General features: G+C 39.4%; 1 protein-coding gene across 1 annotated transcript in view; it reads left to right on the plus strand.

Annotated features, from left to right (window-relative positions):
* The window catches only part of Ack-like (activated Cdc42 kinase-like), a 182412-nt gene that overhangs the window by 27535 nt on the left and 135621 nt on the right, over positions 1-19256 (plus strand). Inside the window, exons 7-8 of the mRNA XM_068228267.1 lie at positions 2420-2560; positions 9522-9681. Of these exons, the coding sequence (XP_068084368.1) occupies positions 2420-2560; positions 9522-9681 (301 nt within the window). The remainder of the gene's footprint in view (positions 1-2419; positions 2561-9521; positions 9682-19256) is intronic.

Below are 19256 nucleotides of genomic sequence, written 5' to 3' on the forward strand. Positions count from 1 at the left end.
GAAGTGCAAGGATGTTGAAGGCTGTATGGTCCTGGGAAAGGTAGATGCTGCATACAGGAAAATCAAGGAAACCTTTGGAGAAAGGAAATCTAGGTGTATGAATATTAAGAGCTCAGATGGAAAGCCACTTCTAGGGAAAGAAGACAAAGCAGAAAGATGGCAGAAGCATATCCATCAGTTGTATCAAGGTAAAGATGTAGATAATTTGGTTCTGGAACATGAAGAGGCTGTTAATGCTGATGAAATGGGAGACCCAATTTTGAGGTCAGAGTTTGACAGAGCTGTGAGTGACCTCAATAGGAACAAGGCATCTGGAATTGATGACATTCCCTCTGAATTACTGACTGCCTTAGGAGAAACCAGCATGGCAAGGTTATTTCATTTAGTGTGTAAGATGTATGTGACAGGAGAAGTCCCATCCGATTTTCGGAAGAATGTTGTTATACCTATTCCCAAGAAAGCCGGTGCTGACAGGTGTGAAAACTACCGCACCATTAGTTTAGTATCTCATGCCTGCAAAATTTTAACACGTATTATTTACAGAAGAATGGAAAAACAAGTTGAAACTGAGTTGGGAGAAGATCAATTTGGCTTCAGAAGAAATGTAGGAACACGTGAAGCAATCCTGACTTTAGAGGATCGAATCAAGAAGGACAAGCCCACGTACATGGCATTCGTAGATCTGGAAAAGGCATTCGATAATGTTGATTGGACCAAGCTATTTATGATTCTGAAGACGGTAGGGGTCAGATACCGAGAACGAAGAATTATCTACAATCTGTATAAAAATCAGTCTGCAGTGATAAGAATCGAGGGCTTTGAAAAAGGAGCAGCAATCCAGAAAGGAGTGAGGCAAGGCTGCAGTTTGTCCCCTCTCCTTTTCAATGTTTTCATAGAACAGGCAGTAAAGGAAATCAAAGAGAAATTTGGAAAGGGAATCATAGTCCAAGGAGAGGAAATCAAAACCTTGAGATTTGCCGATGATATTGTTATTTTATCTGAGACTGCAGAAGATCTCGAGAAGTTGCTGAATGGTATGGATGAAGTCTTGGGTAAGGAGTACAAGATGAAAATAAATGAGTCCAAAACAAAAGTAATGGAGTGCAATCGAGCGAAGGCAGGTGATGCAGGAAATATTAGATTAGGAAATGAAGTCTTAAAGGAAGTAGATGAATATTGTTACTTGGGTAGTAAAATAACTAACGATGGCAGAAGTAAGGAGGACATAAAATGCAGACTAGCAGAAGCAAGGAAGAGTTTTCTTAAGAAAAGAAATTTGCTCACTTCAAACATTGATATCGGAATTAGAAAGATGTTTTTGAAGACTTCTGTGTGGAGCGTGGCATTGTATGGAAGTGAAACATGGACGATAACTAGCTCAGAAAGAAAGAGAATAGAAGCTTTTGAAATGTGGTGTTACAGAAGAATGCTGAAGGTGAGATGGATAGATCGAATCACGAATGAAGGGATACTGAATCGAATTGGCGAGAGGAGATCGTTTTGGCTAAATTTGACGAGAAGAAGAGATAGAATGATAGGACACATCTTAAGACACCCAGGACTTGTTCAGTTGGTTTTGAAGGAAGTGTAGGTGGTAAGAACGGTAGGGGTAGACCAAGGTATGAATATGACAAGCAGATTAGAGCAGATGTAGGATGCAATAGTTACGTAGAAATGAAAAGGTTAGCACAGAATAGGGTGGCATGGAGGGCTGCATCCAACCAGTCTATGGACTGATGACTCAAACAACAACATGAAAAAATTAATATGTTTGTAATTATTTTTATCCGTATCTAGAGAGTGATTTTGTGTTGACATAATAATTCAGTATCATTTTTAATGTATGGTCATAGGCCTTATGGGATTTCTTTGTAGATGAAATGAGTGGTTTTACTGCTATGTATGTAGGTCAGTGCAATGTAATTCCAAGGGCTTTCCAGCCAACTGCCTATTAGCTCGCTGCTTTTCCTCCGCATTCATGCAAATTATATCTTGTAAAGGGAATTTTTATCTTAATAAGATTATGGAGGTGAATATATGATTTATTTTGATAAGAACTATGTCAAATCATGTTTGTTATTTTAAGCTTTCTGCAATTTTATTAGAAATTGGTAACATTTTATGTAATTACTGTACAAAGTGTATTAGAGTGTTGGTATCTGGATCCCAAGTTTACATGTTCAAACCTAGCAGAAGCCATTGGATTTTTGAAGGGCAGGAAAAAGTCCATTCAATTCTGTTTCAGCTTGTAAAGTATCTGAAGAGATGCATTTGATATTTACCCGACAGAATTAATTAAAACAGCAGTAGATCACACAATAGAGTTCATGTTTCTCTGGCATGTGGGCAAGCAAAATAAAAGGTTAAAATTAACCCAGAGGCAGTGCTGTGTTATTTACAATTAATATGTATTTTCCAGAGATTTAGCTGCAAGAAACATCCTTGTTTTCTCCAAGAACAAGGTGAAGATTTCTGACTTCGGGTTATCTCGTGCTCTTGGTGTTGGAAAGGATTACTATCAGACCAACTTCAACGTAAATCTAAAGCTGCCTATTGCATGGTGAGTGGACTGCTTTTTCTTCTATCTTGAATTTCTGATAACAGTGACTAGTTTTGTTGAGTAATTTGTTACGCTATCATTCACAGTGAAACTAGGCACATAATGTCTGTCGTATGTTCATTCCATTGCCAGTACGACTTCTACTGTATTTCACCACATAGCGTATTTACTCATGTATTAGACCCCCTCACATATTAGACCCCACTTGGCTTTTCTATACCAAGAAAATGAAAAAATAAATCTTGCATACAAGACTCCTGAACATGATTTGTCGGAGAAGAACGATTCTGCTTTGAAGCAGGGGCAGTAGAACCTCGATTATACGTACCTGGAAACTACTTTTTCCCGTATTATTAATTCAAATTATGTGGTCCCGCGAACATCCTTAATTAAATTGTAAAAATCCCGCATTATCCGTTCCTCGAAGAAACAATTTCCCGGATCAACTGTCCAGAAATTTCAGTCCCATCAACGCTAAATCCTCGATCTCGTGTTTTTCAAGAAACTGTATCTAATAAAAGGACGGCTACGGCATACTTACGGATCATGGTGTTAACGTCCCGCCATTGCAGTAATTTGAGGAAATAGCCTACTGTGCTGCAAAAGCGATCGGCAGTGAACTTGCATAAGGGATGATCTTAGCATTGCATTCGGATGGTATTGTTTAGAGAATCCTTCGAAATCATAAAACAAAGAGTGTCCACAACAATTGGAAGGAGACAGAGCGCATTTCAGGAGCTCTACTTGAAGACGGAACGAGTTTCTTCAAATATTCGTTCTTGCAAAACGTCTACATTATGTCCAGGGTGAGATGTTGTATCTTTTTACTTTTTTCGAGTGTATCGCCGAACAGGTTTTCGGCACTTCCCTCAGGGCACTGTATAGTCACTTGGCTCTCAGGCAGGAATCGAAACTGCTCCATCTTAAGCAACACAAATTTAGTATTTCAATATTATCGTATACAATTATGTTATCGAGACCAGAACAGATATTGCGCCTTACATACATAAAGTCATGGGAGGTTTTGGGATTGCCTATTGCTGTTTTGGTCCTAATATAAGACTGGGAATTTCACATATTTGTGTTTAAATATTATAAAAACTGCAATTGTTTTATTTGCGAATAACCATAATTTTGGAAGTGTTAATGATATCTTTTCTCTTTCCAATTTGATTGTGATCAGTGATGGGCAGAATTGAATGTAATGCGTTCGAGAACTTGAGAATCGATACTTACATTCAAAACCATATTCTCGAGTTCAACTTAATCTTTAAAAGTTGAAGTAGGTCTAATTTACGCGATACGAGATTTCCATAAATTGACTATGAACAGTATACCGGTGACTAAATTACAATAGAAGTATAAAAGGAAAACTGATTTTGCCATCAAGTTGAGCGCTTTTTTTATCTAATGTGCTTTATTTTATTAGATTAGTGAAATAATAACTACATGTGGTTGATTGTTGTTTGGTTTGGGGTTACGGGTATTCGATTTTTGAAGAGTTTGGCTGATCAAAGTTGCTGAACTGAAAGAAGTTTTCAGAGGAAACTGACAAAGTTTCCGCGGTAAAACTGAATGTAAAGTTTCGAGATTTTTAAGTCGCGCACCAGTAATTAATCTTTGAAGCCGGTCGCGTGGTCTAACTTGCCTGCCTCTCACCCGGAGGGCCCTGGTTTGATTCCCGGCCAGGTCAGGCATTTTTACCTGGATAAGAGGGCTGGTTCCAGGTTCACTCATTCTACAATTACCTTTAATTGAGGTGCTATTTAATGGTAAGATGATGACCTCGGTCTTGAAAGCAAGAGATTACAGCAGAGAGGATTTATCACACTGACCATGCGTCGCCTCGTAATCTACAGGCCTTTGGACCGAGCAGCAGTCGCTTGGTAGGCAGAAGGCCCATTGGTTTGGTTTAGGGGTGTTTGTAAGATTATAAGTATACATATTTCATTTTTCTGATGTTCAGTCAAATTGTTGGTCTAATATTCCCATTTTCACACTAAGGCCACGGCCACTTCCTTCCTATTCCTAGGCCTTTTCTATCCCATCGTTGTCGTATGGGCATGTGAAAGAAAAATGAAATGTGAGAAGAAGAATGAGGATCCCGAAGTCTGTGCTTGAACTGGAGATTAGACGGATAAGACCTAGAGGTAGATCCAGGAAATGATGGAAAGAACAAATTGAACAAGACTTAAGGCAGAAAGTGGTAAACTTTCAAGACATCTTTGATGAAGATTGGTGGAAAGACAGGCAGAGATAAAGATCAGTGATCCAAAACCCAATCCAAGATCAAATTGGACAAGGGGGATGATGATGATGATGATGATGATGATGATGATGATGATCACAAAATGGTTACTACAGTTCCATAATTTCTTGCAGTAGTGGTTCATAAAAAACAAATTATTTTTCAAAAGTCAAAAAATTATTATTTTTCTGCCAACATCCACAGTTTGAAGCTGATATTTTTCATTATGGACTGATATACAGAAAGCTACTTTTGAGGGCATGATCATCCATATTGATTCAGTGGGACATTTGCTCCAATAACCTTTGTATGTAAGGTAGGCATTAATGTAAGTTTCAAACCTAAAGTGCGCACACTGGCCTCAATAGCACCTCAGTAAGAATGTTCATTGGTCATTGTCCTTTTGTTCACAAGATAGTGGGTATGATATCCTTTCCAGTAAGACATAATTTTGACACTGTAGTGTCTCTTAAGATCGAGTGTAATAACTGGTGGGATGTTAAAAAAGAAAATACAGTTCAACCTGTTTTATACGTAACTCTGTTCTGCGTAATTCGTATTTGTACGTAATTTCCTTTAGGTCCCGGCAAAATGTAATTTAAAAGCATGTTAATTAAACCTTATTTATACATAATCTGTTCATGCGTAATTCGTTGTTATACGTATTAAGTGTCAGTGAAATATAACTGAGTTTTGCGTAATTATAATGAGCACGTTCTGTTTTAAAAGAAACTACTGTATTTGCGAAGATTCCTCTTTGTCGGCGTAGGCGGAAGTAGAGAGGTCAGGTTTCGGTGTTGAAACAGAAGACAAAGAGTTTCGCCGAGTGACATTGTTGACCCTTACTTACTGCCGGCTTAACAAAGGCCAACCGAGCGAGTCCCTTTCGCTCTCTATCGCGCTCCTGCTCTACCTTCGTCGTTTTTTACTTTTACAATGCCGCCTAAGATTAAGATACATTACAAGCAAAAGTGGACAGTTTTGGTGCCTAAACAAAAGAAAATACAGTAAATTTGTTTGAATATCAGAATTTCTTTCGTGGGAACAACGGAGAAGTAAACTGTCCATGTTGCCGGTATGTGGTGTTTACTGCTGAGCAGTAGTTTTGTCATTCACTTGCTTTTGATTAGCCATGGAGAACAGAAAAAAGAAACGTTATACCCTAGATGACAAAGTAAAATTTATACGAGAAGTGGACGCTAATCCTCACAAAACCAAAACTGAAATTGCTTCAGGCTTAGGGATTGCTTATACCACGATATGTACAGTCATCAGTAAAAGAAACTATTTTGGTTGAGTTCTTAAAACTGGGTTCAAAATCAGCAAATCGCAGCCGTCACCAAGAAGGAAGGTATGTAGATTTGGAGAAAGCACTTTTCACATGGTTCCAGTAAAAGCGGGCTGAACCTCTACCAATTAGTGGTGACATGCTGAAGGGAAAAGCAATAGATTTAGCTAAAATTATGAGTGTCGCTGCTGATTTCAAGGCTTCATCAGGATGGTTGCAAGGATTTAAAAATCGTCATGGAATCACAGGGAGAACAAGTTGCGGTGACTCAAAAGCTGTGTACGATGTCACAGTGCAACACTGGAAAGAAGAGGTTCTGTCGGATATCGTAAGCGATGATCAGCCTCCAAACATCTACAATTGTGATGAGGCTGATCTGTTCTACAATCTCCTTCCTAATAAAACATTAGCAGAAAAAGGTGACTCATGCCATGGAGGGAAGAAAAGTAAAATTCGTGTAACAGTACCTACTTCTCACCACCAATGTGGATGGATCTGACAAACTTCCTCCACTTGTGATAGGAAAATCGAAGAATCCAAGGTGTTTTAAGGGTGCGAAAACAAAACCTATGGAATATGAATCCAACAGAAATTCTTGGATGATTATGCTTCTAATGGAACAGTGGTTGAAATAAGTGGACATTAAAATGAAAAAGAAACAGAAGAAGATCCTTCTTCTTATGGATCTCAATCTCAAATCGTTCTGGAGAATGCCCAAGTGGAATTTTTTCAACCTAACTGTACCAGTGTTCTACAATCGCTTGATTTAGGCATCATTGCAAATTTCAAAGTGCATTATAGAAAAATGCTCGTTCAATATTTAATAACACTGAGTGATGCTTGAATTGGCTATATAGAGTGTTATCAGTGATTTGGGAAAGTAACAAAATTCCAGAAGATTGGAGTAAAGGAGTCATCATCCCACTGTTCAAAAAGGGCAACCGACGGAAATGTGGAAATTACAGAGGCATCACGCTGTTGTCACACTCACTGAAGCTGCTGTAAAAGATCATAGAAACAAGACTTAGGAAGATAGTGGAATCTTTGCTTGAGGAAGAACAACACGGGTTCAGGAAAGGTCGAAATACTGTGGATCTTATCTTTGCAGTAAAGATGCTGACAGAAAAGTACTGGGAATACGGAAGAAATCTTGTGATTGCATTTGTGGACATTGAAAAAGCATATGATAGTGTTCCCCGAAACAAGGTGTGGGAATGTCTGGAAGACCTAAAGGTGCCAAAGTACTTAATTGACAAAGTCAAGATGCTATACCAGAAGTGCTACAGCTGTGTCCAGATAGGCAACGGACGATCAAAATTGTTTGAAACAAAGAGAGGTGTCCAACAAGGAAGTGCTCTGTCACCACTCCTGTTCGTAATAGTAATGGACAAGGTCATCAAATCTATCAAGAAAATGGACAGTGAACCAAACGCCCTGGTATTTGCTGATGATGTGCTTTTATGGGGAGAGACAGAAGCTGAAGTTCAGAAGAAACTTAATGAATGGAACAACACATTCAAAAATTTTGGACTGAAGATGTGCAAAACAAAGACAATGGAAATGACCATCAACAGGGAAGGAACAAGCTCAAATATATTTCTGGAAGGAGAAAAAATCGAATCAGCCTCCCACTTCAAGTACCTCGGAAGCACAATATCGAAAGACAACACTGTTAGGCAGGAAATACTCAGCAGGACACAGAAAGCATCAAACTTCTACAGTCAAGTCAGAAATCTCCTCTGGGACTGCAAAATACCACAGAAAGCGAAAACAATCATGCACCACACTTACTTCGTACCAATCCTCACGTACGGTTTAGAAACATGTACCCTACTAAACAAGGACTTCAGTAGAATCCAAGCAACTGAAATCAGATTCATTAGAACCATGAACCAAACAACCAGAAAGGACAAGATCAGAAATGAAGTGAATAGGAAAGTAGCTGGTATTGAGGTTCCTATTATCAGTGTCATAAAGAAACGCAGTCTTCAGTGGCATGGGCACATAATGAAAATGAACAGGGAAAGACCTGCCAGAAAATATTTCGACCTTAATCTCATAGGAAGAAGACCACAGGGAAGACCAAGAAAACGTTGGATAGAGACTGTAAGATCAGATGTGGAGGGGAGAGGATACAAATGGGAGGATGTACTGGATCAGAAGATGTATGAAGACAGAAGGAGATGGCGAGCACTTGTACACCACACCCAGGAAACTGGAGTTGGGAAATGATGATGATGATGATGATGATGATGATGATGATGATGAGTGATGCAGGAAATGAACCTCTCTCCATTAATTTGCTACAAGCCATGGACTTTATTTCGGCTGCCTGGAAGGAAGCAGGTGTCATCCTCCACAATCAGCAACTGTTTCTGCAAAGCTGGTGTCTTTCTAGAAGAGGCTGCCTCTAATGATGATTATGGGGACGAAGTTTCATCTGGCAATGAGCTAACGCTACCGGAGGGTGTAGAATTAGATACTTTAGTGCATTTCGATGATAATCTGGCTGTACGTGGAGAACTACCGGATGAAGAGATTATTGCTGATGTATGCCAACAACGCAGTGGTGTTGGACCAGCTACAAGCGATAGTGACAGTGATGGAGATAACGACTTGAATTTTGAAACACTTAAACTGAGTGAAGTTTTAAGTGCAATCGATGTGTGTAGGCGTTACATCAGTGCGAAAAGTTGTAGTGAAAATGCTTTGAATTCATTACTAAATTGCAAAAGGAGGTTTATACTCTTAATGCAAGAAAAGTGAAACAAGCCAACCTATCTGATTTCTTTAAGGCTGTACCAAGTTCAGAATAATATGTTCTGTCTTAATGTATTTTTTATTAATCAAGGATTTACACATGTAGGTCTATTCCATTGGTTTTTCAGTAAATATGTGATGTATTGTGTAAGTCTGATTTCTAAGTAATTCTGAGTTACAAGTAGTTTCTTCTCTTCCCCTTGATATATGTATAAGTCAGTTTCAACTGTAATTATTGCATGACATACTTCTTGGAAATAGAATTCCAGCTCTCAGGTTTATCGGTAATTGCTAGAGTTGGTGAGTGCAGTGTAAGCAGAAAATTAATTTATGACTACATTCATGGTGCTTGATAAACTTCACACTGAATAATAAAATTTAATGTAAAATACATGTTATGTTTCGAAGTATTGATTTTTGATAATTTTGGAAACAGCATGATAGTAGGAAACAGTAGAAAAGCCAACAATATAAAAACAGTTACAAATCTTCATTAAAATTTTCTATTTATTATATTTACTCCTCCAATTCATTTAAATGTTCAGTAGATTATGAGTTCATCTTGTAGAATCAAAGCAATATCTCAGTCTTCTCTAAAGTATGTATTATATTCTTGTCTTATCCATTGATGTACATTTCTGAAGAAAATTGAATATGTTCCTCAGGTGTGCACCAGAATGTATCAGTTACTTGCGTTTCACATCAGCTTCAGATGTTTGGGCATATGGTGTCACCTTATGGGAGATGTTCAGCTATGGTTTTCAGCCTTGGGCTGCTCTCACTGGTCATCAGATTCTGGAAGCAATTGATGAGCCCAACTTTCAGGTTTGTTCATTTTAAAATGATTTAATTTCATCTCTAGGAGAATGGTTTACTATTATTGTGCATTTACTTTCATTTTATTTTCTGGGTACTGTAAACTGAGTTCTCAACCACTTTTGATCATCAGAAATTCTTTATATTAGGATACAGTAAAACCTCGATTATCCGTCCCTTGATTAACCGTTCTTTGGATTATCCGTCGCCAAATAAAGTTGATTTTTTAAAAAGCAGTGTACAGTCGCTCCAAAACTGAATGAGTGTATTCTTGATGTCAATAATAACAATAATAATGATGTTATTGGTTTTACGTCCCACTAACCACTTTGATGGTTTTCGGAGACGCCGAGGTGCCGAAACTGTCTCGCAGGAGTTCTTTTACGTGCCAGTAAATCAACCGACACGAGGCTGACTTATTTGAGCACCACCGAGCTCGATAGCTGCAGTTGCTTAAGTGCGGCCAGTATCCAGTATTCGGAAGATAGTAGGTTCGAACCCCACTGTCGGCAGCCCTGAAAATGGTTTTCCGTGGTTTCCCATTTTCACACCAGGCAAATGCTGGGGCTGTACCTTAATTAAGGCCACGGCTGCTTCCTTCCCACTCCTTAGCCCTTCCTTGTCCAATCGTTGCCATAAAGCCTATCTGTGTTGGTGCGACGTAAAGCAACTAGCAGAAAATATTTGAGCACCTTCAAATACCACCAGACAGAGCTAGAATCTTACCTGCCAAGTTGGGGTCACAAGGCCATTGCCTCAACCATCTGAGTCAGTATCTTGGTACAGTATTCCGTTTTGGAGTGACTGTACATTGACTCTCCAACTCCTGAGTCCACGATCATAACGTACAGTAACTACTGTATGTACACGCGCATAGACTGGCAATTGGCATTGGAGACATGACTTCATACATTTTTTTTTGCTATGTAATTTTATGTTGTGTAAAATGATTTAACTTGTAACTGTTACGAAAGAAGAAGGATGCTATTCAAACTCAACAGTCACAAACTTTATTATCCGTTCCATTGTTGACAAATAATGTACTGTAATATCCCCTCTCCCAGCCCACGGAGCATAGAGTACGGTATGCTGGTCATTTCTACTACAACTTATTTGGTAGCATGTAACATCTCCGAGTACCATACGTAGATCTTTCATATCGTTCTCTGTCCAGGTTAAATATTTTCACCACAGGCTACTGCATCGTAAATATTTCACAATGCACAGGAATCGTAAACCAGCCTAGCGGTCCGTCATAGTCAACCTCCGCTATTAGTAGACAGGTAGGCTGTATTCTGTACTGTAGTGCAAAGTAAGGAAATGTGAGAGTGACTGATAAAGTTGAACATTTATTTTCCATTCTAACAGCCGAGAAATGTTGAGATTGAAATCTGCAGTAGAAAGAAAGCGTATAGTTTTAACCACTTTACAAAGGTAAAATTAATATCTTGTAATAGTTTTAACCATCATCATCATCATCATCAGTTTTCCACTCCAGTTGCCCGGGTGTGGTTTACGAGCACTCTCCACTTCTGTCTGTCCATGTACCACTCTTCTCTCAAGACGACATCCCAGCTGATTCCTCTTGTTCCTATGTCCTCTTTCACTTGGTCCAGCCACCTCTTCCTAGGTCTTCCTACCGGTCGTTTTCCGGCCACGACTGTGTGTAGCCATTGTTTTGCTGTCCTTCTATCGTCCATTCGTTTGACATGGCCAAACCATTTCAAATGGGCCCTTGTCACTTTTTCATTCAGGGATGGGTACACACCAGCTTGCTCCCTTATTCTTTCATTCCTTACCCTGTCCCTTTTTGTCTTCTGTACCATAGTTCGTAGGAACTTCCTTTCTGCGGCTTGTAGTTTGCTGTCCACTTGTTGGGTTGCTGTGCAGGTTTCTAGGCCATATGTTATTATGGGGGTGAAGTATGATTGGAATAGAATCTGCTTTGATCTTAAGGGAACTTGTTCGTTCCAGAGGAGGTTCCGAACTTGATGGTAAAACTGAGCTGATTTTTGAATGCGGTTGTTAATCTCATGCTGTATTCTGTTATCACTTGAAATGATGCACCCAAGATATTTATATTGGTCTACTGTTTCCAGTTGTGTACCTTCCAGCATTATTTTTCCTTTCTTCTTCTGCCTGTTGACAGACATAGTAACAGTTTTCGATTTATTTATTTATTTATTGTTTATTGTTTTAACCATACAAAATAAAATTAATATAATCGAACGGTTAAAGAAAGGTTAACTAGTCTCAAATTTAGCATCTGAGTTTGGTGTGGGTGTGACAACAGTGCGGGACCTAATGAAGAATAAAGACAGTGTTGCAGTTTGCGGCGAGTTCTGACAGTTTTCATGGATTCGCTAAAAGAAAAACAAGCATCATCTTTAAAAGAACTGGATGCTGCGTTATTCACGTGGTTTCAGCAAAATAGAAGCAAAGGTGTACCTATTAGTGGTCCTATAATAACAAGGCAGGCACAAATTTTTCACGAAAAGATGGGGCTCTCAGGGTCCTCACCAGCATCCAATGGTTGGCTACAGAGATTTAAGGACAGACATGACATTCGAGAATTAAACATCGAAGGAGAAAAACTAAGTAGTGCAGCAGAAAACTTTAGATGCAAGTTTAAGCGCATGATTGAGAGATACAATTTCGTTCCAAGTCAAGTGTACAATGCCAATGAAACTGGACTTTATTGGAAGTACTTACCTAGTAAAACACTAGCAGCTGCTGAAGAGAAATCAGCTCCTGGTCACAAATCTAGTAAAGATCGCGTTACCATCTTGTCCTGTGCGAACGCTAGTGGCGACCATAAATTAAAATTAGCTGTTGTTGGTAAAGCAAAATATCTGCGTCCTTTCAAAGGAACAGTGATGAAATATTTCCCAGTAGATTATTGTCATAACAAATCTGCATGGATGACACGCAATATTTTCAGAACTTGGTTCCATAATAAGTTTGTTCCGCGGGTTCGAGATTTCTTGGCGTCCAAAGGCTTGCCATTAAAGGTTGTCCTTTTCCTTGATAATGCACCCTCTCACCCTGTTGATACAGAGTTGAAATCAGAGGATGGAAACATTTTTGTTTCCTATTTGCCACCTAATGTAACTTCATTAATTCAGCCGATGGACCAAGGCGTCACGCAACCTTTAAGGCGCATTATAAGCGGGAATTGCTAGGCCTTATATTGCCCAGAAATTATGGGATCTAATAACCGCTCAGAACATCACTCGATCGTGGAGAAAATTCTATGTTGATGTCAAAGAGCTTGCCAACAATTTTCATGGGTTCACTGATGAAGATGAAAATGAGGGATTGATGATTAAAGATATCCTGAAGACTATTGAAAATAATATTCATTTGGAGAACTGGATGAAAGTAACATTGAGGAGTGGCTTCATACTGAAACGGGAACGCCCTGCGAGCATTCGCGTTCACGTTCTTGTTCTTGAGAAGAACGCACTAACACCCGACTGTATAGATTCAAAACGAGCGCCGAGCACGCAGGCATCATGGGGGACAGCATGCAAGCAAGCGCTGCTACAGAGTGCCAGCCAAGGCCAAGTGACGTCACACCGAAAGTTCTATTCAATTCTATGGCATTTCATCATGAACGGAAGGTCAGATCATTTTTTGGAGAACGTCACCTTGTAGGCCTGGACAACAAATGCTGCTACCCGAAATGTCATTAAAATTGGCGGAAGGATGGCCGAGGTATAAATTTTTTAAGAAACTCATATTTCCTTTCTCGCCGTCCGACCTCGAGCAATATAAGGGGGTCGCCAGCCTCGAGGAGATCAGAGTGTGTCAGTGTGTCACAGTACTTCGTCATGAACCAGTCGTCTCGCAGATGTGATACAGTTCGTTACTCTGTCTGGCTAAGGGCCGGGGTTTGAAAGTGCATAATACGAGTGTTGAAAGCCTTCTCTGTGAACTCTTAACTTCGCGTGTAAGCAAAAGCTTATTCACTGATAATATTGGTTTGTCGAGCCGAGTGACATTATTTCGCTTTGAAAATTGTGTAATTGAAGAGACTGTGGAGTAATCACTTGATATTTTGAAACTGTGCTTAGAGGACTTAGGGCATAACGACTGTGCTTTAGTTGTTTCCTCTACAGAGACTGTGTTAGGCTATTTTGTAAAATTGTGCCCTAGTGATAGTACAATTCTTTTTATGGACAGTGTCAATTTGTTTCATCAAGGACAGTGCCAACCTTCCTTTTAAAGGCTGTGTCAATTCACCCCGTGAAAAATCATTGTCGACATTTTCTTTCATAAGACTGTGCCAACCTTCATTTTCAAAAGACTGTGTCAATCCATTTCACATTTACTTTCATAAAACTGTGCCGATATTTCCTTTCAAGGACTGTGCTGATTCGTGAAATACGGTACCTTTATTTCTTTTCAAGGGACTATGTTAATTCCCCTCATAAAGGACTGTGTCTACATTTATCGCTGTAAAGTTATATTCAGTTACATGTAAAAATGTGCCTCAGTGGAAAATTTATCTCCGAGAAACTACATGATTTTTTTGTTAAGACTTGAGTCGTAACAGAACTTGGCTCTTTTTCACGAGACTGTGTCGTAAACTATTTCTTTTCTGTCTTTGCAGAAACTTTAATTTATTTCTACGTGTGTGTGTGCTAGAACATTGCAGGTACTCATTACAAACAGTGCAGAGACTGTGTCCAAAGGACTTAACCATTGTATCTCAGAAAGTTCCAGATTATTTTCATTGCCTATCACTTCAAGTTCGATAGTGACTATTGCACGAACAATATTAATCATTCTCACAGAACTGTGATTTTGAATTCATCTTTTTTTTTTTTTCAAGTGTGCATCCAACACCATTTATAGTGGAACTTATTCGGCCAGTAAACAGTGTTTTGCCATAATTTGCAGTGCAGTGCGGTAGCTAAGTGTCGTATCAGATTCTGTTGACATTCTGTGCGAAAGTTTTACATTTCTCTGCTCCTTTCATGGGACTTAGTGGAATACAAAGTTAAACAACTATTCCACGCTGCACTATCATCAGACGATCGCTCCAGGTTCAAGTCTCCTTCAACATCAAGGGCTAACAACCGCCGTGGGACAATTTCGACGACGTGGGACGACGCTGACACCTACGACATATGCCGACGCTGCAGAACGACGCCTTCTCCACATCATCGAGGACATTCAAACCATTTGTCTGTAAAAGGTGATATAATTTCCATGCCCTTTTTTTTTTTTATAAACTGCAAGTTCCACTTTAAATATGAACTCATTTCACTACCCTTCTCTCGTACTCTCTAAAGCATGAACCGTACACGCCTTGGCGTTATCCATGCTCTCCACAAAGCTGAAGTACGGGCGTTCTTGTTTCAGAGAGAAGGTAGTGAATAGTAAAGTGGCACCCATGACGTTGGGGCCTGATTAAAGAGAGTACAAAGTGACAATAATTAACTTTGATGAAAACAATGATATCTTTACTTTCAAGTTCAGATAGGAGTGAATACTTTAAACTTTAACTTCAGTTCAGTGAATACTTTAAATTTTAGCAAGTTCAATTCAATGACTTTGATAAAATCTTGAACTCATGGCACAGAACTCAGACTAATTTTTATGGCACAAGTGATGATTATTTTTTCATTGTACTTAAACATTTCAGGCACAATATGTGATTCATGCACAGTCTCATATAAGTGTTTAATATTTGTGTTAGTGAACTATTGAACTTTACCATTGGACAATAATGGTGATTTTACATATGAATTGAATGATTGTATTTTCTGCATTTTGTGAAAATATTGACATTAATATGGAGAATATACCAGCTGCTATTGAGGCTTTAAAAGTCAGTCTAAATGACAGGATCACAGAAAGTAACACTAATTTAGGGCGTAAGATTGCTGAATCTGATGCTGCATTAGGAAAGCATATTGATGCCACTAATAATACTTTAGGAGCTCAACTTAGAGAATCTAACGCTACCTTAGGTGCTAACATGACTCAACTTAGAGAATCTAACACTGCCTTGGAAAGTCGTATTAATGCCAATATGACTGAACTTAGAGAAGCTAATGAGGCCACTAATACTAGTATAGGTCAGCTTAGGAAGGCTTATGAAGTAACTAATCGCAACATCACTCAGCTTAGGGAGGCTAACGAGGCTAACATTGTAAAATTAACCGAGTCTGTCGATAAAAAGTTTGCAGAAGTTAATAACAATTTGGAACGTAGACTCAATAGTGCAGGTGCCGAAATTGAGAAACGATTTAAAGAGTCTAACAAAAGATTGGATTCTAAGTTTACGGAAATAAATGAAAAATTAACACGTGACTTAGAAACCATTAAACAAGACATCAAATCACAAGTAGCGGAGGACTTAAAAATTGCTTTCCCTTCTTCACAGAAAGTCCTTAAAGTAGTAGAAAACTTAAAGGGAGAATTTCAAGAGTCCCATGCTCAATTATCACTTGCGCAAACCAAAATGGCTTCTATTCAAGACAAACTCCATGAATCTGTTAAAAACAATTTTGTGAAGTTGGGGAAACAAAATTACTCTTCTGAAAACTCAGCAAGAAGAGGCCGATAAACGTGTCAAGACACAACTAGATAGTGCTCACACGCAGATTACTCATATCTGTCGCGATGTAGCAGAAGTTAAGACCGACTTAGAGAAGGAGGTCAAGGAAATTGAGAATTCCATACAGGGGAAAATTAAAACCCTAAAATTCGAACTCCAAGACATCCAGCCTTCACAGTACTAGTGGAGAAATCATGATTGTTTCCACAGCTTTTAAAATGACTGAGGAAAAACCAGCCAAATTTTCGGGGAAGGAGGAGTATACTGCTAAAGAGTTTCTCCTTAACCTTGAAGAATATTTTCAGGAAAATCACATTAAGACAGACCGCCGATTACGTATAGCATCTCGATTGTTAGAAGGCAGGGCGTTAATGCGGTACACTGCTTTCAAATTTTGTATCAGCACTTATCAAGAACTTAAGGAAGCTCTACTTGGATGATTTTGGTGTTCTGAAACTCAGCACTTGATAAAACTCCAATTATACTCTAGAAAGTATAACACTTCCGTCACTTCCTCACGATACTCAGATTATCTTATATCTCAGCTTAAAAAGATGCAGTTTTTCGACCCTCTTTTGCCGGAGCAAGAACTTATTCAGGTCATAACACTGCAATTCCCTCCAAACGTTCAGGAGATATTGGTAGCGGCAAACATCCAGGACTTAGAGCAGCTCGATGATGTCCTGAGGAAACTCGATACTGCGCACACTCAAAACGTAACAAAAGCAGATAGAACCAAAGAAACTACGGCTAACTCTACAGAAGTGAAGACTCCGGTTCAAGTAAACCCAGAACTGCGAGAAGAAAGGGAAACTCGTCGAGACATTCCGTTCCGGTACAGAAGATATAGAAATCGTCCCTATGAAGAGAGGGCTACGTTTCAACAAGGACGACGCCAACGCCGCAGAACGACGCCTTCTCCACATCTTCAAGAACATTCAAACCATTCATCTATAAAAGGTGATATAATTTCCATGCCCTTTTTTTTTTTTAATAAACTGCAAGTTCCACTTTAAATATGAACTCATTTCACTACCCTTCTCTCGTACTCTCTAAAGCATGAACCGTACACGCCTTGGCGTTATCCATGCTCTCCACAAAGCTGAAGTACGGGCGGTCCTGTTTCAATACTGACGATGTATTGCCTGGGCATCACATTTTAACTGATGACAAAATAGTAAATAAAAGCGCAAACGGGAACTCGACAGTCAGCTGCGAAGTGATGAGTGTAAGTGAAGGGGATGGGGAAGAAGAGTACGTCACAAACAAACGCGTACTGCTTCAGACCGCACTGGAGTCGGCTGAAACGTTATTGGAATTCTTGGAGCAAGAGGACAATATGGATTTTTCTGACATTCTTGTAATTAGAAAGCATGGAGTGGATATAAAGAAAAAAAATACGTTGTAGGAGAGTGCAAAAAAAAGAGTAAGAGATTTTTTTAAATAGCTTAAATGACATCTTACATTACAATAATGACATTGTAGTTAAGTTGTGCTGCATAATATATTGATCTATATGCAAGAATAGTGTCTCTGTTGTGGTTTCTAGCGTGTGTTTGCGGCTTATTTTGATGTGCTGACCTAGTGTTTGTGTTGTCTAGTAGTTTTACAATCTTTATTTGCTGTTATTGGTGTTTTATTTGGGAAAGTTTTACGCCCTAAGTGGCAGCCATTTTGGGTTTCCTACAGTGGTTCCATAGATAACACTAGATAGAAAGGCAATTTATTTTATCTGTCTATAAATTCTTGCCCTAAGTGTCAGCCATCTTGTCCGATTTAACATAATTGCCATAGAAACCATGATTCATATAGGAACTCTACACTACATATCCGGTGTTGCCTAGACCACAAAATCTGTATTGTTTAATTACATCTATGCCCTGTCTAAGTAAACCATCTTTAAAACGGGCAAATCAGTAGCGTCTGTACTCCAGTGGAACGACTGCAAATGGCGTCTGTTCTCCATAGTAGGGGCGGCCTAAATATCACCTGGCAGTAGGTATAAAGTGCCCTCAACGACAGGCTAAGCGACCAGCCGGTTTAGGTAGTCTTCGTTGCATCTATGGCCACGTCTTCTTGAAATTCGGAGTTCCCCCAAAGCGGCATGCGCCACTTGCGCTCGAGTGACGTGAGAAATGTGCAAGGGTTACCTTCCCATGGACGGGGTAGGTTAAAGAAGTTAGTCCAACAAGGTCAATCAAGAGTAAGATTTGCTACACTAAATATTGGAACGTTGACTGGTCGACATCGTGAGCTAGCAGAAATGTTGAAGAACAGACATGTTGATATTGCCTGCATACAGGAGACCAAGTGGAGAGGTTCCAAGGCGAAAGAAATTGGAGATGACTGCAAACTCATCTATCATGGCACCAGCACAACATCGAATGGTGTGGCAATAGTGGTTGGCTTATGCTACCGCAACAACATCACAAGTGTCGTCAGAGTGTCGGATAGGCTCATGTCTGTCAAGATTGATTTAGCATCAATAACTGCCCATATCATATCATGCTATGCACCTCAAACTGGATGCACAGAAGATGAGAAGGATGAGTTCTGGAATAGTCTTAATGCCTATCTTGGAACAGTTCCTCCAGATGAGTTCATTTACCTTGGAGGGGACTTAAATGGACATGTCGGATCTCAAAGGGATGGATATGGGCAATGTCATGGAGGATATGGTCTTGGCACGCGAAACGATGAGGGATGTCATATACTTGATTGTGCAGAGGCTCATGACCTAGTTGTGACCAACACATTTTTCAAGAAAAGGATAACACATCTAGCTACATATACCAGTGGAGGTCATGCAACTCAGATCGGTTACTGGATGGTTCGACAACAAGATCTGAAGATGGTAATGGATACCAAAGTGATCCCATATAACAGCATTGCCCCCCAACACCGCTTGCTTGTTCTGGATATTCGAAAAACTGTCAAACGTTCTAAGACACCTAAAACTGGACCTGAGCGTATCAAGTGGTGGAAAATGAATGTCCACAAGAACGAAATGAAG

The sequence above is a fragment of the Anabrus simplex genome, chromosome 6, assembly GCF_040414725.1.
Source record: "Anabrus simplex isolate iqAnaSimp1 chromosome 6, ASM4041472v1, whole genome shotgun sequence".
NCBI lineage: Eukaryota > Metazoa > Arthropoda > Insecta > Orthoptera > Tettigoniidae > Anabrus > Anabrus simplex.